Here is a 25,038-nt window from a genome sequence, read left to right on the forward strand (position 1 = left end):
GCAGTGTGACTTGAACCCTCTGTGTCGATATGCATGATCATCTTGGAGATCCTCTCACCTGATGAGGGGCAGCTCGTACTTCCAAATAAACCTGTTGGACTGTAACCTGGTATTGTGGGATGCTTAATTTGAAATTGTGGCATTCATTCCATCGTTGCATTTGTCTGTACAGAGCTTTGCCTTAAGCTGGATGTATACCATTACCACTTATATTGATTTTTCTTTTTGCACGTTTTTGTGCACCATTCCCTCACTGCTGCTCTGTAGACTTGTTTTAGAAATAGGAACAGTGTGCCTTTAAGTTTCATACAGAACATAGAAAAGTACAGCACAGAACAGGCCCTTTGGCCCACGATGTTGTGCTGAGATTTAGTCCTAATGCATATATAGTAACTTAACCTACGCACCCCTCAACTCACTGCTATCCATATGCACTTCCAGCAGTCGCTTAAATGTCCCCAATGACTCTGCTTCTACCGCCACAGCTGGTAACGCATTCCATGCATGCACAATTCTCTGTGTAAAGAGCCTACCTCTGACGTCTCTTTTATACCTTCCTCCTAATATCTTCAAACTATGACTTCTCGTACCAATCAATCCTGCCCTAGGGAATTGAATCTATCTATTCCTCATTATTTTGTACACCTTGATCAGATCTCCTCTCCAGAGAGAAAATTCCGAGATTATTCAACCTTTCTTCATAACGCAAGTCCTCCAGTCCAGGCAACATCCTGGTAAACCTTCTTTGCACCCTCTCCAAAGCCTTTCCTATAGTAGGGCGACCACAACTGTACACAATATTCCAGTATATAAAGTGTGGTTTCACCAGGGACTTGTAGAGTTGCAGCAAAACCTCGCAGCTCTTAAACTCGACCCTCCTGTTAATGAAAGCCAAAACATCATATGCTTTCTGAACAACCCTATCCACTTGGGTGGCAACTTTGAGGGATCTATGCACTTGAACACCAAGCTCCCTCTGTTCCTCCACACTGCCAAGAATCCTGTCTTTAATCCTATATTCAGCATTCAAGTTCGACCTTCAAAAGTACATCACTTTGCATTTATCCAGAACTCCATCTGCCATTTCTCAGCCCAGCTCTGCATCCTGTCTATGTCATGCTGCAGCCTGCAGTAGCCCTCTATACTATCAACGACACCTCCAACCTTTTGGTCATCTACAAATTTACTCACCCACCCCTCAACCTCCTCATCTAAGTCATTTATAAAAACTACAAAGAACAGAGCCCTGTGGGACCCCACTCAACACTGACCCCCAGGCAGAATACTTTCCATCTACAACCACTCTCTGCCTTCTGTCAGCCAGCTAATTCTGAATCCAGATAGCCAAATCTTCCTGACTTTATGAATGAGCCTACCATAGGGAACCCTATCAAATGCCTTGCTGAAGTCCATATACACCACATCTACTGCTCGATTGTCGTCGACCTGACCTCCTCAAAGAACTCAAAAACATTTGTGAGGCATGACCTGCCCCTCACAAAGCCATGCTGACTGCCTTTAATTACACTATGCTTTGCCATATAGTCATAAATCCATGCATAGTCATATGTACTTCAGAGTTAGATCTACCTCACTACCACCCTTCCACTGCTGTTGTTGACCGCCTGGCTGCCATGAGTCTTTGCTATTAGTCGATCATTTGACAACTGGTGATATTCAGGCTTGGAGAGAAGGAACAGAGGAGTAGATTTGGGTACTATCCGTATACGTATGGCACCTGACCTCCTGCACAATGGGGCGTAAAGCAACATTTTGATGAGTAAAGGCAAGTTAGTCAACGATATGTCCTGGTTGGCTGCAAAGATAATTATACTGCAGATAGGAAGAAAAGCCATTGTTCGGTTTGCTCTGAACCTAACAAAGGCAGTCTTTGGACTGAATAATGAAGCAAAGACAATGGTTTAGTAGATTTTTTTATTCATTTGTGGGACTTGGATGTCCTGGCTGGCCAGCTCAGATAGCCCATCCATATTTGCCCTTGAGGAGGTGCCTTCTTGAATTACTGCAGTCCACTTGCTGTGGGTTGACCCCACAATGCCCTTCAGGGAGGGAGTCCCAGGATTTTGACTCAACGACTGTGAAGGAATGGTGGTATTTCCAAGTCAGGGTGACGAGTGGCTTGGAATTTGCACGTGGTGGTGTTCCCAAGTACACGCTGCCCTTATCCTTCTAGAAGGAAGCAGTCATGGGTTTGAAAGGTGCTGTCTAAGGATCTTTGGTGAATTTCTGCAGTGCATCTTGTAGATAGTACACACTGCTGCTACTGAGCGCCAGTGGTGGAGAGATGTGGCGCCAATCAAGCAGGTTGCTCTGTCCTTGATGGTGTCAAGTTTCTTGAGTGTTGTTGGAGCTGCACTCATCCAGACAAATGGGGAGTTTTCCATCTCACACCTGACTTGTTCCTTGTAGATGGTGGCAGACCTTTGGGTATCAGGAGGTGCAGTATCCCTAATGTCTGACCTGCTTTTGTGGCCACTGTGTTTATGGTGAGTTCAGTTGAGTTTCTGGTCAACGGTAACCCCAAGGATGTTGATATTGGGGGATTCAGTGATGGTCACACTATTGAATGTAAAAGGGTGGAGGTTAGAGCCTCTCTTATTGGTGCACAATTAAGAGAGACGTATGAGGAACTAAACCATAGTTGGTAGGGATGATATTTGTAAATTGCTTATTGCAGGGAGTGATATGTTGAGTGAATTACAAAACCATGGGCAAGGGCAATAGAAGTAAAGATTTGGTGAGAAACAGGTGGTTAAAAATGATGGTAGCACAGATGTTAAAGGTGGTCACTTTGACAATGAGAATGATGGCAGTTTTGAAAGTTAGAGATGTATTCATAATATGATATTATAATTTATCTCTCCTATACATCTGAAGGAAAGTTGAGTGGGCATTAGTTTAGTGAGGATGAGGTCAATTAAGCAACAGATGGGGTCTGCCGGACATGACAGATGAGAGAGAAAGAAGTGAGATGTGTACAGGCAGCGTTTGCTAGGAGGTTTGACATAGTGAGCAAGAGGAACAGGGAAGCAACAGATGGCTAACATTGCTGAGCAATTGCAATCCTTGGAGAATCAACATCAAAATTTAGCTTATTAGCATTTTGGCTACCTTTCATCTCCAGAAATTGCTTAAGCTTTTGAACTGAATGATGGTATTATATCTTCAAAGTAATTTTTTTTATTTACATCGTTTCTGTCGCAAAGCATCAAATCTGAAAATGTGATAAATCACATCTGATTAGTGTTTAACTGTCTTTGGTAAAATATTTTTAGAATACCTAAATGTATATGGTCTTGTACATTGGTCATTTTATCTGTTCAGTTTCTAATCATTCTCATCTTTCTTCACTTGCAATAAAGCTATTATTTTGGTAGAAAGTGGGCCCCCACTTTGACAGTTGACTAAAAACCAATGCATTTGACCAATTATTTTCAAGAAGAGTAATAGGGAAATCCCTGGCAATTACAGACCAGTCAGTCTTATGTTTGTGGTCAGCAAGCTTTTGGAAAGAATTCTGCGAGATAGGATTAATGACTATTTGGAAAAGCATAGCATGATTAAAGGCGGTCAGCATGGCTTTGTGAGGGGTAGGTCATGCCACACAAGTCTTATTGAGTTTTTTGAGGAAGTGATGAGACAGGTAGAAGGTCAGCAGTGGATGTGATGTGTATGGACTTCATGATAGGTGCATTCATAAAGTTTGCCAATGAAGAAAAGTTGGAGGTGCTGTTGATAGTATCCAAGGCTATTGCAGGCTGCAACACAACATTTTCAGGATGCAGAACTGAGCTGAGAAATGGTAGATGGAGTTCCCCCTGGATAAATGTGAAGTAATGCGTTTTGGAAGGTCGAACTTGAATGCTGAATGTAGGATTAAAGATAGGATTCCTGGCAGTGTGGAAGAATAGAGGGATCTTGATGTTCAAGTGCATAGATCCCTCAAAGTTGCCACCCAAGTGGATAGGATTGTCAAGAAAGCATATAGTGTTTTGGCTTTCATTAATAGGGGGATCGAGTTTAAGAGCCATGAGGTTTAGCTGCAGCTCTGCAAAACCCTGGTGAGACCACACTTGGATTATTGTGTCCAGCTCTGGTCGCCCTATTATAGGAAAGATACTGAGGCTTTGGAGAGGGTGCAAAGAAGGTTTACCAGGATGCTGCCTGGACTGGAAGGTTGTCTTATGCAGAGAGGTTGACTAAGCTCGGACCTTTCTCTCTGGAGAGAAGGAAGAAGAGGGGTGACCTGGTTTGAGGTATAGAAGGTAATGAGAGGCATGGATAAAGTCGATAGCCAGAGACTTTTTCCCAAGGTAGGATTGACTGGCACAAGGGGTCATAGTTTTAAGGTGTTAGGAGGAAGGTATAGAGGAGACATCAGAGGTAGGTTCTTTACAGAGTTGTGAATGCATGGAATGCTGTGGTGGTGGAAACAGTGTCATTAAGGACATTTAAGCAACTGCTGGACATGCACATAGACAGCAGTGAATTGAAGGATGCGTAGGTTAGGTTGTATTAGTTTAGATTAGGAATAATCTGCTGAACAACATTGTGGGCCAAAGGGCCTGTTCTGTGCTGTACTTTTCTATGCTCTATGAGAAACAAGTCTTTCCGTAGTCTCTCTCCTCATTTGGTGAGTTTTAAAACTGGATTCAAACTATAATCAAATTTTTAACGTAAAGAATAAAAAAACCCATGCAGCTAATCCTTGGTGTGCATCTTAGCTTTGGATTTTAACTGAATTGAATCTTATACTTAACAAGTTTACATTTACAATACTAATACCTTTGTTCCTCTTCAGTGTCGAGGTGGATTCTGATCCACGGGCAGCTTACTTCCGCCAAGCTGAAAATGGCATGTATGTGAGAATGGCTCTACTAGCAACAGTTTTAGGCAAGTTTTAAAACCACAGAAGACCGATATAAAAGCAAGAAAATGAATGGCATTCAGCAAATTTAAAAATACTTCATAAAATTTGTGATAGCTTTTTATGACTGTGACTTTAAAAGATGGAAATATCTGGGCTACTTTGGTTATCACTGTAAAATTTCCAAGTTTACAGGATTAATGTAATTCCATTATTTGCTGTCTTGTATTAGATCAGATCAGGTGTCATTTGTTTCTGATCTCGTGAAAAACACTCCCTATTCATCTGCCCACTTGGAATAGGAGGTTTAATGTGTAGCTATTAGCTGGTCACCACTTTTTCAAAAATACCCAGGCTTGTGACATGGTCACAAGTGCCTTAGCCTCTAAAATAATGAACTACTCAGGACTTCACGATTTTTCAACTGCTCAGCAAACATTTTTCATCTGTCTGTGATTTTTTTTTTATAAAGCTACTCTTTAAAACTGTAGTCACAATTTACTGCTACACAAAATTCTTCAGTAGTAAAGATTTAAAAAGTTCTGTCTGTGATTGCAAATATTATAAGACTGGAAATTTTTGTTTTCAGTTTTTTGTTATTTGAATTGAGACATTTGATTTGCACCAGTTATTAAAATGAAATTAAGAATTTGCATACTCGAACCACAACACTGATTTCAACAGTGGTGATCTAAATATCTCCTAAGTCCTTTAAAGGTATTCAATGTATTTCAAAGTAGAAATCATGTCTACAGGATATTCAATGTTATACATTCCAGTTTTAGCAAATACATGTAACAGCACATTTAAAGATACTTGTGTTTGCAGAATCGTTTCAGAAATTGGTCCTTTTTTTTTGGAACTGTTCAAGTTTAGCTTCAATCTGCAGACTTTGTTTCGACCACATTAAGCTGGAGATGAGGTGGCCCATAAATTCACAGAATCCCAAAAATACCTGAGAATAAGCATGTTTGGTATATTAATGTGTTAGAAAAGTTATTATCTTCTATAGTCTATTCACTACTTGGGGAATCTTTTTGGTCTGATCTATTTAGCAGTATAAAATTGTTTCATTGTTCAAGTGAAATTGATAAAGTTATTGACTGTGCTCTGAAGTACGCTTTAGGAACTAAAACCTTTGGATCAAAAATAAGATTTGTCAAAAGTGGGCAAATCAAATTTCTGTGGAGTTGTAGATGTACCATTTCTGTAAGATTGCTGGGAAAGAATCAATGCATTTGAAGCTTTTCCATCTGAATGAGACTTATTATAGAGTCAACTTTGTAAAATGTGAGGCCACTGAAACATTTATGTATTGAAGTATTATTGATTGCTGGACTTTGTTGATTAAGTTTCTGTGTTCATATTTCTATGCATGTTAGGTTGATTCTGATCTTGCAAAAATACCACATGTATGCTGTTAAGATTGATCATATAGAACCCGGGCAGCTTTTGTTTTGTCATCAATGTGAACATTATGATTTTTGTTGAAAGTATTTTCCTGCAATTCATTGCTTGCTCACTTTTTTTAGAAACTGAAAGATCTTTTGTTTAATAAAAAGAACTTAAACATGCTAAACTTCAGCCATTATTACGCCTGATCTCAATTTTGATTTCAAAAACTTCCGCACCAGCTAAAGCATAAACAATTCAGTACTCCAAACCTTCAGAAAGCTACGGCACTTGCCTCAGGAGTGAAAAAATAGTGGGGGAGGAGGAGACAATAATGGTTGTTATTGTTGAAATGCAGATATTCTCACAATTTTTCATATGAAGTAACTTGGCCGAACTAAATGGTTTATTGGTTGTTTACTTGCAACATAAGGTGGTTTGATTCTATAATCCACTATAAAATAAATTTTGATTAATCCTAAGAGCAGTGCATTATTCAAATCGAGAATTTCCTCCTTTATCGCATCTGTAGGACTTAAATTAATTGCTTCAGTTTGTGATGTTAAATCTATAGTCTGTTCCATGAGTCGGCATGTAACTGAGCTTAAGACTTTCTCCGCTTCAAGGGTTCTTCAGGATGGTCTTCAACTGAACCAGAGGGGTATCAGTATCCTGGAGGGATGTGGGGGAGGGGAGGAAGAGACTTGCTAATGCTCTTTGGGAGGGTTTAATCAAATTCAGCGGGGGATGGGAACCTTAGTTGTCGCTCCAGTATGCAGGAGATTGAGTACTGAAGTCAGAAATAAGGTTTGAAGGTCTTGAGGGCACTGGCAAGCAAGAAGTTGGTTTGAAGTGTGTCTACTTCGATGCCAGGAGCATCTGAAATAAAGTGGGTGAACTTGCAGCATGGGTACCTACCTGAGGTTTTGATGTTGTGGCCATTTTAGAGGAATGGGTAGAGTGGGGACAGGGATAGTTGATTCAGGTTCCGGGATTTAAATGTTTCAGTGAGAACAGGGAAGATGGTAAAGGTGGAGGGGGGAGAAAAGAGTGTGGCATCGTTACTCAAGGACAGTATTACAGTGGCAGAAAGGTTGAGGACTCTTCTACTGAGGTAGTATGGGCTGAGGTTAGAAACAAGAAATGAGAGGTCACCCTGTTAGGAATTTTCTATTGGCCTCCGAATCATTCCAGAGATGGAAAGGAAAACTAAGATGAATCTCAATAGGTGCGACAGTGACAGGGTAGTTGTTATGGGGGACCTAATCTTTCTAAATATTGACTGGGAATACTATACTTCAAGTATTTCAGATGGGTCAGTTTTTGTCCAATCTGTGCAAGGAGGGTTTCCTGACAGGCCAACAAGGCGCGAGGCCACATTGGATTTGGTATTGAGTAATGAACCAGGTGTTAGACTTGGAGATAGGCGAACACTTTGGCGATAGTGACCACAATTCATATATGTTTACTTTAGTGATGGAAAGTGATACTGCAGGCCAAAAGTTATAGCTAGGCAAAAGGCAATTATGATGCGATTGGGCAGGATTTAGGATACATAAGATAGGGAAGGAAACTACAAGGGAGGGCACAATTGAAATGTGCAGCTGTTTCAAGGACCAACTACTGCATGTCCTTGATAAGTATGTACCTGTCAGGCAGGGAAGAACTTGTCGAGTGAGGGAGCCATGGTTTAGTAAAGGATTTGAAGCTCTTGTCAGGAGGAAGAAGGCTTGTGTTAGGATGAGATGTGAAGGCTCAGTCAGGATGCTTGAGAATTTCAAGTTAGCCAGGAAAGACCTAAAGAGAGAGCTGAAAAGAGCCAGAAGGGGACATATGAAGTTTTGGCAGATAAGATCAAGAAAAAACCTAAAGCTTTCTATAGGTATATCAGGAATAAAAGAATGGCCCTAATCCTTCTCTGGTCAATCAAGCATTGTATTGGGAAGTTGTGCATAAAGTCAGGGGCGATAAGGGAAGCAGTGAATGGATTTTTTTAGTCTTTTTCCAGTGTGAATACAGACGATGTTGTCATGGAGAATATTGACATACGGGCAACTAGACTAGAGAGGATTAACGTTCATAAGGAGGAAGTGTTAGCAATTCTGGAAAATGTAAAAATAGATAAGTTCCCTGGACCAAATGGGATTTATCCCAGAATTCTCTGGGAAGCCAGGGAGGAGATTGCAAAGCCTTTGGCTTTGATCTTTGTCATCTTTGTCTACAGGAATAGTGCCAGAAGACTGAAGGATAGCAAATGTTGATCCCTTGTTCAAGAAGGGGATTAGAGACAACGCTGGTAATTATACACCAGTGAGCCTTATTCTGGTTGTGGGTAAAGTGTTTGAAAAGGTTATAGGAGATAGGGTTTATAATGATCTACAAAGGAATCGGTTGATTAGGGATCGTCAACATGGTCTTGTGAAGGGTAGGTCCATAGATGTTCTTTGAGAAGTGTCCAAACAGTGGATGAGGGCAAAGCGGTTGAATATGGATTTCAGTAAAGCGTTTGTTAAGGTTTCCCATGGTAGGTTGTTGCACAAAATATGGAGGTATGGGATTGAGTGATTTAGCAATTTGGATCAGAAATTGGCTAGTTGAAAGAAGATAAAGGATAGTGGTTGATGGGTAATGTTCATCCTGCAGATCAGTTACTATTTGTGTACCACAAGAATCTGTTTTGGGGCCAATTGCCATTTTTATCAGTGACCTAGATGAGGGCATAGAAGGATGGGTTAATAATTTTGAGGACAACACTAAGGTCAGTAGAGTTATGGATAGTGCTGAAGGATGTTATAGGTTACAGAGGGACATAGACAAGCTGCTGAGTTGGGTTGAGAGGTGGCAAATGGATTTTAATGCAGGAAAGTGTGAGGTGATTCACTTTGGAAGGAGTAAAAGGAATGCAGAATGGGTTAATGGTAAGATTCTTCGTCGTATTGATGAGCAGAGGGACCTCTGTGTCCATGTACATAGATCCCTGAAAGTTGCCACCCAGGTTGATAGGGTTGTTAAATGCTAACACAACGTATGCCTTCTTAATAGCAGAGGGATTGAGTTTTGGAGTCACAAGATCACATTGCAGCTGTACAAAACTCAGTGTGGCCGCGCTTGGAGTATTGTGTACAGTTCTGGATACTGCATTATAGGAAGGATGTGGAAGTGTTGGAAAGGGTTCAGAGGAGATTCACTAGAATGTCGCTGTTGTGAAGGGAAGGTCTTACGAGGAAAGGCTGAGGACTTGAACCTGTTATTGTTAGAGAGAACAAGGTTGAGAGGTGACTTAATTGAGATGTATAAGATAATCCAATTTAGCCAGGTTTGACAGTGAATCTCTTTCCACGTGATGGCTAGCGCGAAGGGGCATAGCTTTAAATTGAAGGGTGATAGATATAGGACAGATATCAGAGGTAGTTTCTTTACTCAGGGGGCATGGAACGGCCTTTGTGCAACACTAGTAGACTCGCCAACTTTAAGGGCATTTAAATGGTCCTTGGGTAGACATATGGATGAAAATGGAATAGTGTAGGTTAGATGGGCTTCAGATTGGTTTCACAGGTTGGTGCAACATTGAGAGCCAAAGGGCTTGTTCTGCTCTGTAATGTTCTATGTTCTAAGGATAAAATGAGCAATACTAAGTTTTTTAGGAAACTGATGAAACCCACATTAATCCCGTGTGGTTGCAGGGTCCCAAGGCAGAAGAGGAGGTGTCCTTCCTTCAGGTGGCGAGGTTATGCCCAAAATGTCGATTTCTTCTGCTCCCCAGATGCTCCCTGACCTGCTGTGCTTATCTAGAATCACACTCTCGACTCTGATCTCCAGCAACAGCAGTCCTCATTTTCTCCCAGGCATCTGAAGTAGTTTATATTGAATTATGTATCTAATAAGTAAAAGCCTTTGTTTAAGATACAAAATTGGTATCTTGATGTTAATTATTCACAAAGTCTGGCATTAGATATTTAATACTCTCTGGGTAAGAATTATTGAAGATCCCCAAGTAGTCACTCTAGTGATTTAATTTTATATTGTGAAAACAGAGGTGAAAAGACTGAATTGGCTCAGCTGTCTTTTTCCATAACATTTGTCTATTTTCAATATTTTTATGTCTGTGGCCTACAGGGTTGCAAATTAATTGTTAATCTATACTGGCCTTAATCCACTAGCATTCATTGAAAAATTTGACCCATGAAATCTGAGATTGTTCAGAGAGTTATTTATTTCATCGCACATAATCAAAAACCTCTCGCCACACCAGTTTCACCCACCTCCGTCCACTTCCATTAAGCAGAAGATATAAAAGTTTGAATACATATACAAACAGATTCAACGACAGTTTCTTCCCTGCTGTTATTAAACCTTTGAACAGACCTCTCAAATATTAATGCTGACCTCCAACTCTGCACTTTCCCTGTGGCCGTAACACATTATGCATTTTGTTGTGCTACCTGATACGCTTTGCATGTCCTACAGCAGATCATGTCATACAGAGCAGCACTTCACTCCCTTGGTCTGTGTAACAACAATAAATCAAATCAAAAAGATTGTTCACGTTGCTGGTAAAGATAATGTGATAGCAGCCGTGTGTTCAAAAATGTAACAATTGGAGAAAGATTTTATATTTTATCAAAAGTTTTAATTTTTCTACAATTGTTACATTTTTGTTACATTTTCTACAATTGTTACAAGATTTGTATAAGGGATGAATGGATAAATGTTTCATGCTTTGTGTCTCAATGTTGTATATTTTGTTGTGGGTGGAAGCATGTAAAATACCATGTTAATTTGTTTGAGACTGGACTAAAGTGGGAAAAGATCTTATTTTAAATCAAGGAAACTGCAAGAAAACTTTGTTTTGAAAACAAGGTATTGGAGTTGTATCTACAGTGTTGCCTTAAACAATTAAGGAAAATCCTCATCAGAATTTGAGAGTTAGAATCCTATAATCCCTTGAATTATAGGAAAAATAGCTATTTGGCCCTTTCGGTCTGCACCCATCCTCTGAAGAGCATCCCACCGAGACCCTCCCACCCTATCCACGTGAACCCGGTATTTACCATAGTTATTCATACCTAGCCTGCACATCCTTGGACACTGGGGCAATTTAGCATAGTCAGTCCACAAAGCCTGCACATCTTTGGACCATGAGACGAAACCAGAAAACTTGGCAACCCACGCCGACAGGGTGAGTGTATGGAGTTTGCATGGTGCCCCAAGGCTGGAATGGAACCTCTGTTCCTGGCAGTGTCAGGCATAAGTGCTAGCCACTGTGCCACCCTGTGATCAGAGCTGAAAATGTGTTGCTGGAAAAGCACTGTAGGTCAGGCAGCATCCAAACAGCAGGAGAATCGACGTTTCAGGCATAAGCCCTTCTTCAGGAACACATTTTCAGCTCTGATCTCCAGCATCTGCAGTCCTCACTTTCTCCACCCTGTGATCAGGGCAGTTTTCCCCAGAGACAATCTTGATTAACTTTTCAAGTTGGACCAATTGTTGTAGGATGGCTCAACATAGCAACAATCCCTTGATTAGTTTCTGATCAGGTAGACACAGCCTTGGCTGTGACCAATATTTCAGAAACATCCAGCTCTCTCTTCCTCTGTGAAGTAAAAAAAAAATCCCTTGTAGTTAACTTTCTCTGAAAGTCATTCTTTCCTCAAATCCCCTATTGAAAAATTATCATAACCTTGTTCCATTAGCAAAGATCAGAAATAGTTAAAAGAAAAACATAAGAAAACAACTCATCAATACCTGAGGTCTGGACTGATGCCAGAACAGTGCACCTCTAACGTTTTTTTTAACCTTCCATACTCACAAAATGTCTGATCTCTGTGTGTTTGTCTGTATATGCATGAAAGCTTTTTAGCGTGTAGAATTTAGATTCTAGAATGATAATTCATGTTTCTTTCTTGTTGGTTAAAAACTGAATTTAATTATAATAATGTTGATGAAAAAATCTGATGTGCATATTCTTCTAACTTGAATAAGTTAGTGAGGTAATATTTGGCAATTTAGTAATCTCATCAAGTTCTCATACTTGTGACAAGTATGGAGTAGTGAGCCATAACAGGATGCATTGAGCAAAGCAAACTAAAGTTTCTTCGAACTGTATTAAAAAGAAAAGTAAAGACTCTATCCAGTGCTTCTGACAAGATTTTCTAATAGGGCACTTCAAAATGTCCAAGTTAATTAGGCAAAGTCAAAATGGCTTTGTCAAAGGGAAATCATATTTAACCATTCAAATTGAAAGTTTAGTCAAAAATAAAAAGGAAGCAGATGTATGGTTTAGGAAACTAATCAGACACAGTCCTTGAGAAATCTAAAGGAAGCAGGAAAGAACTTAACAAATTTGGAGGGGTAGAAAGGGCGATGAAATGTCCTTAAGTAGGATTAAAGAGAATCCTGAGGCATTTTATACAAATGAGGGTAGCTCGGGAAAGGTAGGTGCACTGAAGTACAAAGGATGGAGTTTATGTATGGAGCCAGAAGAAATGGATGAGATCTTATTAATGTGTACCTCGGCATTCAACAAGAAAGGGACATGGATGATGATAAGATTAGAGAAGCATATGTTGAAATTCTTCGGCTGTTTGTATTAAGGAGGAGGTAGTGTTGGGGGCCAACACCTTCAACATATTGTCTAGCTATCACCCATTGTTACAGCTAACCTGAGAATGCAACTTTTTAAAAAAAGGTTTTGTGATTTACACATGAAAGAAGTGAAACTATCATGGTATTCAAACAGGTGAAAGGCTCAACAGACAATCAAGCTATTTTTCAATGTATAATTTCAGTTACACCACACTGTAAATCTTTGCTATAAATTCTGTGTTTTAGGATTGAGTCCTCCACTATCACCTGATGAAGGAGCGAAGCTTCCAATTAAACCTTTTTTTAGATTAGATTACTTAGTGTGGAAACAGTCCCTTCGGCCCAACAAGTCCACACCGACCTGCCGAAGCGCAACCCACCCATACCCCTAACCTAACACTACGGGCAATTTAGCATGGCCAATTCACCTAACCCGCACATCTTTGGACTGTGGGAGGAAACCGGAGCACCCGGAGGAAACCCACGCAGACACGGGGAGAAGTGCAAACTCCACACAGTCGCCTGAGTCGGGAATTGAACGCGGGTCTCAGGCGCTGTGAGGCAGCAGTGCTAACCACTGTGCCACTAAACCTGTTGGACTATAACCTGGTGTTGTGTGATTTTTAACTTTGGAGACACACCATTTGTTTCCAGCCAGAAAAGCATGAGTCCACTGAGGTAGATCAACAGCACCTGCAACACTTGTCCTTGTCAAATCACTAAAATCTGCGCACCTTGACTTAATATGCAATTTGAATTGTCTAGTTCAATTGCAATTTGATACCCAGAGGGAGAACAGGACTCCAGGCAGACTTGGCATCCTGCTTTGGCCCCTCCATCTCTGTCTGCAAGTTGCTGGCTGGAAGAAGTCTTCACTTCGCCTGTACAAAGGAAAACTACTGGATCTAGCTCACTGAGGAAACAAATAATGGACTCTGATCTCCTGAATGAATGAGAAAATCTGAATTGGAAATTTAGAATCCGGAGTTTGGGCAACATTTTTGGGCTACCTGTGCTTGGAAAGGAATAATTCAAACAAAACTTTGCTCTTTTAGGCTTAGGATTGGAAAAATGCATTATAATATAAATTCGACACAATTTCGAATAATTGCTTATAATACAGAGGTAAATAGATAGGCAAGACGGTGATTGGTTATCATATATATTTGGGAATTTGGACTAATCTGATCAGCCATGATCTGATAGAATGGTGGAGCAGGTCCAAGGAACTGAGTGGCAAATGTATGATTAGTGTGTTTATATGTAATCATTGGCTGCCTGAGCACAATTCAACAGATGATAGAATTCTTCAGAATATAAAAATATTTTTATGCATCCCCAAAGACTTTTTTTTACAAAAAAGCCCTGACCATTTATAGTCAGTATCAACTATATTCTTGGTGGGTGCAGCATCAAAATACTGTGAGGTGACTAAATGTTTTATTTTGCAGATTGATCAATCATTAAGTTGAACTTTACAGTTTTTAGTCACATGGAGAAGAATACATCATTCTCCCTGTGAAACAGATATGCTTGATTTCCAAGAACACAATTTATATTGATTTGCTCCAATTTGATTTTGAATTTGGCAGACTTTCTCGAGGTCACTGGAGATTTCTAATGTGAAGAGAGTTGCATTTTCTCCCTTTCCCACTAGTTTCTTTAACGTATTTCTGTGCCTGATGGTGCAAAGGAAATGGCCATTAAGTATAACCAAAGTAGCAACAAAAATTGATGAAGACCCAATCATAGCCTGCCTGGCCAGGTTGTCCAGTTAATCAAAGTGTTGAGAACATTGCTTCTTTTTCTTCTACTTTTCTCATGTTTGGCTTAGAACTAGAAGGAGAGAAATAAAGCACTGATGGCAGGTTAGTACCTACTCTAAGACGCTGTAGATGATTCAGCATCATGATTTTGTTATGTTCAAGGACTAACAGTTGGTTGAATGTTCAATTGAGGGAGAATCAGTGCTGGCCAACCAACTACAAAGTATTGACTGATTTGGCTGTGATTTTAGGCTGGATTCAGTTTTACTTTAGTAGCTGCTGGACTGGGATGTTATTTTATGGTTTTAGTCTTTTTAGTTATTGTTCAGTTATTGACTTGTTGGAAGTTCTGAGAAAAGAACACCAGTTTTTAAGAAATCAGTAAGAAGTCTCTAAGTCTCAATGCTGATGAAGGGCTTTTGCCCGAAATGTTGATTTTCCTGCTCCTCGGATGCTGCTTGACATGCTGTGCTTTGCCAGCACCACACTCTTAGTTCTAATCTCCAACATCTATAGTACTCACTTGCGCCTAGGAATACCATTGGAAACCAAAATCAGACAATGCTTATAAAGACCAAGAAGTGAAGTATCTTTATTGAAAAACATTTAATAAAGGATTATTATAAGACTGAAAGAATAAAGGAGAGATGAAAGAATATCCTGATGAATGTAAAACATCACAAATAAATTGTCTGGATAAAAGCTCACAACTTCAATGGTGGGGGGTTACAGCTCCTATGCTGGAGCTTGTCTGGTCTTTTTTTCTCATTTTTCCTTTTTTGTCGTTGCTTTTTTGTTTACTTGTGGTTGCAAAGAATCCCCGCACAGACTCAAATGGGCCCAGCGTGGATCTCGTGGTGGTGGTGAGTGGATTCAGTGTGGACTTTGTGATGGCAGTGACTGTCCCCGTATTTAATTTTCCAGGATGATCACAGGACTTGGCATTGAAATTAGTAGTTGTTACATCAATAGAGGCGACATCAGCCAGGTGGGCCCAGCGGCGAATGATGGTGCCTGAGGAGCAGCGACTTTGTTGTTGGTAGGGTCTGGTGTTAACAACTTTGGAGGGGCATCTCAGCGACCTTGACAAGACGGCCCAATGGTGAAAGATGCAACTCTGACATTGGGAGGATCCAGTGCAGGCAACAGTGAGGCAATGGCAGAGGAGAATTGGTCCAGTGGCGAAAGATGGCACCTGAAGAGTGGCGACTTCAACGTTGGTTGCATCCGGTGTAGATGTTGGCGAGGCAATGGAGGAAGAATGGTGACGCAGGCCAGATGGTGAGCTGGCTCAGCACTGATGGACTCTCTTTAAGCTATATTTTTCTATTCCTATTCATAAATCTATTCAAAATGGTGCCGTATCGTGGTGACAATGGAAAGGTTTTTCACTATATTTTTACTGTTTTTGTCACTGTAAAATAAACATGACAATAAAAAATTTCAAATCATTCAAAATAAATCATTCATAAAGGAAACATCACTGATCCATTAAGTATTAATGTTAAATGATGCCACATCACATGAAAGAATTATTTGAGGAAGTAACGAGCAGGTTAGACCAAGGAGAGCGAATGAATGTTTTCTACCTGCACTTCAAGAAGGCCTTTGACAAGGTGCTGCACAGAGGCTACTGAGTAACAGAAGGGCCCATGGTATTAGAGACCAGCTGCTAGCATGGACAGAAGCTTGGCTGTCTGGCAGAATGCAGAGGGTGGAGGTAAAAGGATCCTTCTCAGAATGCTAGCCAGTGACAAGTGGTTTTCCGCAAGGCTCAGCATTGGAATCACAACTTTTAACTTTATACATTAATGATCAAGATAAGGAAACTGAGGGCAATCTGGCTAAGTTTGCAGCCAACACAAAGAAACCTAGAGGAACAGGTAGCATTGAGGAGGTGGGGAGGCTGCAGCAGGATTTAGTCAGGTTAGGAGAGTGGGCAAAGTAGTGGCAGACGGGAGTACACTTGGGAAAATGTGAGGTCATGCACTTTGGTAGGAAGAATAAAGGCATGGACTATTTTCTAAATGGAGAGAAAAATCAGAAGTCTGAATTCCAAAGAGACTTGGGAGTTCTAGTCCAAGATTCTCTCAAGATAAACTTGTAGGTTCAGTCAGTGGTTAGGAAGGCAAAATGCAATGCTGGCATTTAAAGGGGACTAGAATATACAAGCAGGGATGTACATCTGAGGCTCTATAAGGCTCTGGTCAAACCATATTTGGAGTATTGTGCGCAGTTTTGGGTCGGATATCTCAGGAAGGATGTAATGGCCTTGAAATGTGTTCAGAGGACATTTGTGAGAATGGTCCCAGGAATGAAAACCTTGATATATGGGGAATGGTTGAGGGCTGTGGATCTATGCTTGATGAAGTTTAGAAGGATGGGAGGATCTCATTGAAACATACGGAATACTGAATGGTCTGGACAGAGTAGAAGTTGGGAAGATGTTTCCATTGGTAGGAGAGACTGGGACTAAAGGGCATTGCCTTAGAGTAAAGATAAGGAGAATTTTTTTCTGCCAGAGAATCTATAGAATTCATTGCCACAGAAGGCTGCGGGGGCCAGGTCATTCAGTGTATTTAAGAGTAAGGTAAATAGGTTCTTGAGTATCAAGTGGGTCAAGGACTACGGGGAGAAAGCAGGAGGACTGGGTTGAGAAACTCATCAGCCATGATTGATTGGTGGAGCAGACTTGATGGGCTGAATGGCCTAATTTCTGCTCTTATGTCTTATGGTCCTAAAGTGGGAGGAATCCATACAGAGATAGAGATAGATATATATATATATACACACACACACACATACATATATATATATACAACTGATTCATTGAAATGTAACCTCCTCTGATAATACTTCTCAAAAAATAATTTCTCCCACCTGGAGGAGATACCTTGCTTGGGGTTTTTAAAGTTTTACCTTAATGTTGATGGGCGTTATATTCTTAGCCATTAGAATCATCATCATACAGTGTAGAATCATGTCTTTCTGTCCACCATATCTATGCCAATCAATAAACACTAAACTACACTCATGCCATTATACTTGTACTTGGTCCATAACCTATTACTGGGAGAAAGTGAGGACTGCAGATGCTGAAGATCAGAGTCGAGAGTGTGGTGCTGGAAAGTCACAGCTGATCCGAGGAGCAGAAGAATCGACATTTTGAGCATCAGCTCTTCAATAGGAATGAGACTTCATCAGGAGGCTGAGAGATAAATGGGAGGGGGTGAGGCTGGCGGGAAGGTAGCTGGGAATGCGATAAGTAGATGAAGGTGGGGGTGAAGGTGATAGGTTGGAGAGAAAGATGGAGCTGTTAGGATTCTATTAAATTTGCGATTATGTCTTGATGTTTTGGCACACCAATACACTCAACCCCTTAATGTGTATTTCTTTTAACAAAACTGTAAAATCGGTAATTTATTTAAATTTATTGAGTTATCAAGCCATATAGCACAGATTCAGAGCCTTTGGTTGAACTCATCTGCGCTGACCAGAGATCCCAATCTGACCTAGCCCCATTTGCCAGCATTTGGCCCTTGTCCTCTAACCCCTTGCTATTCATATATCCATCCAGATGCCTTTTAAATATCATAATTGAACCTGCATCCACCATTTCTTCTGGCAACTTGCTCCATATATGTATCACACTGTGTATGGAAAAGTTACCTGTCGGATTTTTCAAAAGTCTTTCCCCTCTTATCCTCAAGCCTTTAGTTTTGAACATCCCCATGCTAGGAAAAAGATCTTGGCTCTGAGCCTATCCATGCCCCTCATGATTTTATAAACCTATAGGTCACCCCTCAGCCTTGAAAGTTCCAGGAATAAATAGCCCCAGCCTATTCAGCCTCTCCCTATAGCTCAAACACTCCAGTCCTGGCAACATCCTTGTAAATCTTTTCAGCACCACTTCAAGTTTAAAATTTCCTTCCTATAGAAGGGTGACTAGAATTGTACACAGTATTCAAACATGGCCATACCAATGTCCTGTACAACTGCACATGACATCTCAACTCCTATACTCAATGTTCTAAGCAAAGAAGGCAAGAGAGCCAAATGCCTTGTTCCCCACCCTATCTACCAATTTCTTCACTTTCAAGGAATTATGCACCATTACCTCTAGGTCTCTTTGTTTCACACCACTTCCCAGGGCCCTAATATTAACTTAACTAATAGAGACATATAGCACAGAAACAAACCCTTCAGTCCAACTCGTCCATTCTGATCAGATATCCTATATTAATCTAATCCAATTTGCCAGCATTTGGTCCTTATCCCTCTAAACCCTTCCTATTCATATACCTATCCAAAGGCCTTTTAAATGTTGCTATTGTACTAGCCCCCACCATTTCCTCCTGTAGTTCATTTCATAAACACACCATCTTCTGCATGAAAATGTCGTTCCTTAGGTCTGTTCTAGATCTTTCTCCTCTAACCTTAAACCTGTGCCCTCTAGCTTTAGACTCCTCCACACCAGGGAAAAGACTTTGTCTATTTACCCAATCCATGCCCTACATGATTTTATTAACCTCTATAAGGTGACATCTCAGCCTCCGACGCTCCAGGGAAAATAGCCCCAGCCTATTCAGCCTCTCCCTATAGCTCAAACCTTCAATCCTGGCAAAATCCTCTTAAATATTTTCTTAACTCTTTCTAGTTTCACAACATCCTTCCTATAGGAGGGAGGCCAGAATTGCACGCACTACTCAAAAAATGACTGAACCAATGTCCTATTCAGCCACAACATGACTTCCCAACTCCTACACTCAATGCTCTGACCAATAAAGGAGAGCATACCAAACACATTCTTCACCATCCTGTCTACCTCAACTCCACTTTCAAGGAACTATGAACCTGCACTCCAAGGTCTCTTTGTTCAGCAACACTCCCTAGGACCTTACCATTAAGTATGCAACTCCTGCCCTGATTTGCCTTTCCAAAATGCAGCACCTCACAGTTACCTAAGTTAAATTGCATCTGCCACTCTTTGGCACATTGGCCGATCTGATCAAGATCCCATTGTGCTCTAAGTTAATCTTTTGCATTGTCCACTCCACCTCCAATTTTAGTGTTATCTGCAAACTTACTAACCATATCTCCTATACACCTTAAGTTATCTTGAGGCAGTGACTTGAAGGAAATTCTGGGATTTGCATATTAATCAGTTGCAACTTGCATCTCCATTCTAACTGTTTAAATATTTAGGAGCCATCTTAGGTGTGTTTGTTTATCCACATGAACTGTATGGCCCTTTGATCTTTTCGTTATGAGTTCTGTGTCTAAGATCTTCCTCTTTCACTAGCACCTGATGAAGGAGCAGCATTCCGAAAGCTATTATTTTCAAATAAACCCATTGAATTATTACCCATTGTGTGATCTTTGAACTTGTCCAAACCACCCCAGCAGTGGCACCTCCACAGCATGCATACTTCCTATGCATAAATGTATAAAATGACAAAAAGCAGTGGACCTGGCACCAATTCATTTGGCACACCACTGTACACAAGCCTCCAGTCTGAAAAGCAATCCTCCACCATCACCCCCTGTCTCCTACCTTTGAGCCAATTTTGTATCCAAATAGTTAATTCTCCCTGTATTCCGCATGATTTAACCTTGCTAATCTGTCTACCATGAGGAACATTGTTGAACGCCTTACTGAAGTCCATATAGATCATAGCCACTGCTCTACCCTCGCCAATCCTCTTCGTTATGTCTTCAAAAAACTCAATTAAGCTAGTGAGACATGATTTCCTACGCACAAAGCCATGTCGACTATCACTAATCAGTCTTTGTTTTTCCAAATATACGTAAATCCTGTCACTCAGGATTTCCTCTAACAACTTGCCCACCACCAGTCAGGTTCAAAGCTCTCTAATTCCTTGGCTTTTCCTTATCACCGTTCTGAAAAAGTATCATAATGTTAGCTAACCTCCAGTCTTCTGGAACCTCACCTGTGGCTGTCAATGATACAAATATCTCAGCAAGGGGCCTAGCAATCTCTTCCCTCGCTTCCTACAGAATTCCTACACTTGATCAGGTGTAAGACATTCAGCACCACCTCCTCTTTAGTATGGAAATTTTTCAAGATGTTGCTATTTATTTCCTCATGTTCTCAATCTTCCATATCCTTCACCGCTCTAAACGCTGATGCAAAACGCTTGTTTGGTATCTCCCCCATCTCCTGCAGTCCACACATAGGTGGTTTGCTGATCTTCAAGGGGCCCTATTATCTCGCTTGTTACTGTTTTGTACTTAATGTATTTAGATTACTTACAGAGTGGAAACAGGCCCTTTGGCCCAATAAGTCCACACCGACCTCCTGAAGCATAACCCACCCAGACCCATTCTCCTGCTTTTACCCCTTCACCTAACACTACGGGCAATTTAGCGTGACCAATTCACCTAACCTGCACATTTTTTAGGATTGTGGGAGGAAACCAGACCACCTGGAGGAAACCCACACAGACACAGGGAGAATGTGCAAACTCCACACAGAGAGTTGCCTGAGGCAGGAATTGAACCTAGGTCTCTTGGCGCTGTGAGGCAGCAGTGTGCCACTGTGCCGCCCAATCCTTTTGGATTCTCCTTAACCCTATTTACCAAAACTATTTCAAGTCCCCTTTTTGACCTCATGATTTCCCTTTTAAATGTATTCCTTGTTTCCTTTATTCTCTTTTCAGGTTTCACTCATCCCCTGCTGTCTAGAACTGAAATATGCTTCCTTCTTTTTCTTTACCTAAGCTTCAATTTCACTAGTCATCCAGCACTCCCAACTCCTGTCAGCCTTGCCCTTCATCCGAACAGGAACATACTGTGTCTGGACTTTTGTTATCTCATTTGTAAATACTTCACATTTTCCAGTTGTCCCTTTACCTGCAAACATACGCCCCAATCAACCTTTGAAAGTTCTTGCCAAATACCATCAAAATTAGTGTTCCTCCAATTTAGAACTTTAAATACATCCTGCTTTGTTTGCCATACCAAAACGCAACTGCTCACATTTATCTAAATGAAAATCCATCTGCCACTCTTCGGCCCATTGGTACAAACGCTCAAGACCATTTGTAACCTTAGATATCCTTCCTCACTGTCAACTACGCCACTTATTTTGGCATCATCTGCAAACTTACTATGTCTCCTATATTCACATTCAAATTGTGATATAATTGATTTTTTCTTATAACTGATACAAACTTTAATTTATTGTTCACTTCCTTAAGTGGGGAAGTATATTTTCTGAAGAGAGAAATCCCAGATCCTTAAAATATCTGGGATATTTATAGCATTGCTAAGGCTTATTAAAATTAAGCAAACTATTTGGAGGAAGGCAATATCTTATCCCATGGGATGGTTATCTAAATCTTAAATACTAAGTGCTTGTAAAATTGGCTCACTTGAACTTAGCTGAGAAGCTGTCAGGAAAATATCCTGACCTAAGTTGTCTGGACGTAAGAGTTAACCAACGTATAAACTACTTCTGTTTGGTCCATCACACCTGTACTGGCTCTTCGGTGAGATGTCCAGTTCTCTTTCTGCAAACGTTTATCATTGTCTCCTTTTCAAATAGACAGACAGACGCACACAGACACATGCACGTTCGGTAAGGTGTCCTCAAGGTATACGCTTTGAATCATACAGCACACAAACAAAGCCTTCCGTATAACAAACCTTCTCTATTCATGCATCTTTCCAATTGTATTTTAAATGTTGTAATTGTACCCACTTCCACTATTTCCTCAGGAAGTTCACTCCACACGTGGTACGCATATAGAATAAGCTGCCAGCAGAAGTGGTGGAGGTGGGTACATTAACAACATTTACAAGGCATTTGGACAAATACGTGGATAGGAAAGGATTAAAAGGATATGGGCCAAATACAGGGAAACAGGATTAGCGTGGATGAACATTTTGGTCGGCATGGACCAGTTTGGGCCAAAGAGCCTGTATCGGTGCTGTCGGACTCTATGATACTCTATGTGAAAAAAATTGCCTCTTATGTCTTTTATAAATCTCTCTCCTCCCACCTTAAAAATGTGCCCTCTAGACTTGAAATACCCCATCCTAGGGAAAAGACATCTACAATTAACGTTATCCATACCTCTCATTATTTTGTTAACTGCTATCAGGTCGCCTCTCAACCTCCTGTGCTCCAGTGAAAAAAGTCCCAGCCTATCCAGCCTTTCTTTAATGAGTCAACATCTTGATAACTCTCTTTTGAATGCTCTCCAGCTTGATAATATCCTTCCTATAACTGGGCGACCAGAACTAGACATAGTATTCCAGAAATGACCTCACCAATTTCCTTACAACCTCAACATGGCTTAGTTTTCTGTATGAGAGTTTGTCAAATACCTTGCTGATTTTATTATTAATCAACTGCCTTACCCCCATCCAAACATGGGTGGCACGGTGGCAAGCACTGCTGCCTCGCAGCGCCAGAGACCTGGGTTCAATTCCCGCCTCAGGCGACTCTCTGTGTGGAGTTTGCAAATTCTCCCCGTGTCTGGGTGAGTTTCTTCCCACAATCCAAAAATGTGCAGGTTAGGTGAATTGGCCATGCTAAATTGCCCGTAGTGTTAGATGAAGGGGTAAATGTAGGAGAACGGGTCTGGGTGGGTTACACTTCGGCGGGTCGGTGTGGATTTGTTGGGCCGAAGGGCCTGTTTCCACACTGTAAGTAATCTAATCTAATCAAACACTTGTTCACCTCTTCAAAAAATTCCACTTAATTTGTATTAGGAACGTAAAACAACTAGCCAGCATTTGTGTGTGATTTAGCACTTGAGTGCAACTTACACTGTAGTGCTGGGACCTCTTTCTGAGAAAGCAATGCTGGCGATCCCCTGAGCTAACCACTCCACTATTAAATGGAGATTAAACTTTATCCTTCATTATTTTTTTCAATAGTTTCCTTACCACTGATATTCGACTCATTGATTTATAGCCACAGTCTATGTCTACCTCGTTTCTTGCAAAGTGGAACTGTGTTAACTGGAGTTGAGGTAAAAGATCAGCAATGAATAAAGTGAATGACAGAATGCTCTCAGGGGCTAAATGATTTACTTCTGTTTCTATTTCTTGTTTACGATCATACAAACAAGGAACAGGAGTTGGCCTTTCAACTGCTTAAGTCTGCTCTGCCATTCACTAGACCTTGGCTGATGTGACTGTACTCAGTATGTAGCAAAATATGAACAATTTCTGCAGGTGAAAAAATTAGAAACAAAAACAAAAACCAAGCACCTCTTTCCCTTCTTTTCCCAACTTTCTTAATCAGCAACTCCTAGCACGATAGTGTAAGTTGCACTCAAGTGCTAAATCACACACACATGCTGGCTAGTTGTTTTTACGTTCCTAATACAAAAAGCCTAGCAGTCCGAGTTACAGACAAACTGGTTTCATTTATTTAACTAAGCCCAATTGCTCCTCCACTGGAGACATTGATATAATCCTGCTTAAAACTGGCAACCTTAGAAACTAAATTGTCAATTTCAGCCAGATATTATCTGCAAATAAAATTAAAATGGTATAAAACAATTTGGATCCTCCTACCAACCATCTGTCAACATTTAGTCCTCCTCTCGCCTTCTCCTCTAGGTCCTGTTGACTGCCTACCTCAGAATCCTCTACTTGCCTGTTTCTTTCGGTGTTGTGACTGCTTGTATCAGGGTCTAACATTCACCTGCTCCTCTGGGTGCCACTGATTCCAACGTCAGTATCCTCCTTTTACCTGTTCTTATTACATCTTTTGCTTCATTTTTTTTATAGAACCCTCATTTAAAAGTCTACAAATTCCACATATACCTCTTCATTCTTCCTACCAAAATGCATTATAGTGTCATAGGGATGTACAGCACGGAAACAGATCCTTTGGTCCAACCCGTCCACGCCAACCAGATATCCCAACATAATCTAGTCCCACCTGTCAGCACCGGCCCATATCCCTCCAAACCCTTCCTATTCATATACTCATCCAGATGTCTTTTAAATGTTGCAATTGTACTAGTCTCCACCACTTCCTCTGGCAGCTCGTTCCATATTTGTACCACTCTCTGCATTAAAAACTTGCCCCTTAGGTCCCTTTTATATCTTTCCACTCTCACCCTAAACCTATGCCCTCTAGCTCCGGACTCCCCTACCCCAGGGAAAAGACTTTGTCTATTTATCCCATCCATCCCCTCATGATTTTGGAAACCTCTATAAGGTCACCCCTCAGCCTCTGATGCTCCAGGGAAAACAGCCCTTGTCTATTCAACTTCTCCCAATAGCTTAAGTCCTCCAACCATGGCAACATCCTTGTAAATCTTTTCTGAACCCTTTCAAGTTTCACAACATCGTTCCAATAGGAAGGAGACCAGAATTGCAGGCAATATTCCAACAGTGGCCTAACCAATGTCCTGTACAGCT

At 40.8% G+C, this 25,038-nt stretch overlaps 1 protein-coding gene across 2 annotated transcripts in view; it reads left to right on the forward strand.

The window, feature by feature from the left end:
• cad (carbamoyl-phosphate synthetase 2, aspartate transcarbamylase, and dihydroorotase) overlaps window positions 1-6,457 on the forward strand; it is a 143,490-nt gene extending 137,033 nt beyond the window's left edge. For both annotated transcript variants that reach the window (XM_060851657.1, XM_060851663.1), the window contains one exon: window positions 4,823-6,457. In XM_060851657.1, coding sequence (XP_060707640.1) covers window positions 4,823-4,925 — 103 coding nt within the window. In that variant the 3' untranslated portion in view covers window positions 4,926-6,457. The remainder of the gene's footprint in view (window positions 1-4,822) is intronic.
• Window positions 6,458-25,038: the final 18,581 nt, after the last annotated feature.

The sequence above is a fragment of the Hemiscyllium ocellatum genome, chromosome 3 (genome assembly GCF_020745735.1).
Source record: "Hemiscyllium ocellatum isolate sHemOce1 chromosome 3, sHemOce1.pat.X.cur, whole genome shotgun sequence".
NCBI classification, from domain to species: Eukaryota; Metazoa; Chordata; class Chondrichthyes; order Orectolobiformes; family Hemiscylliidae; genus Hemiscyllium; species Hemiscyllium ocellatum.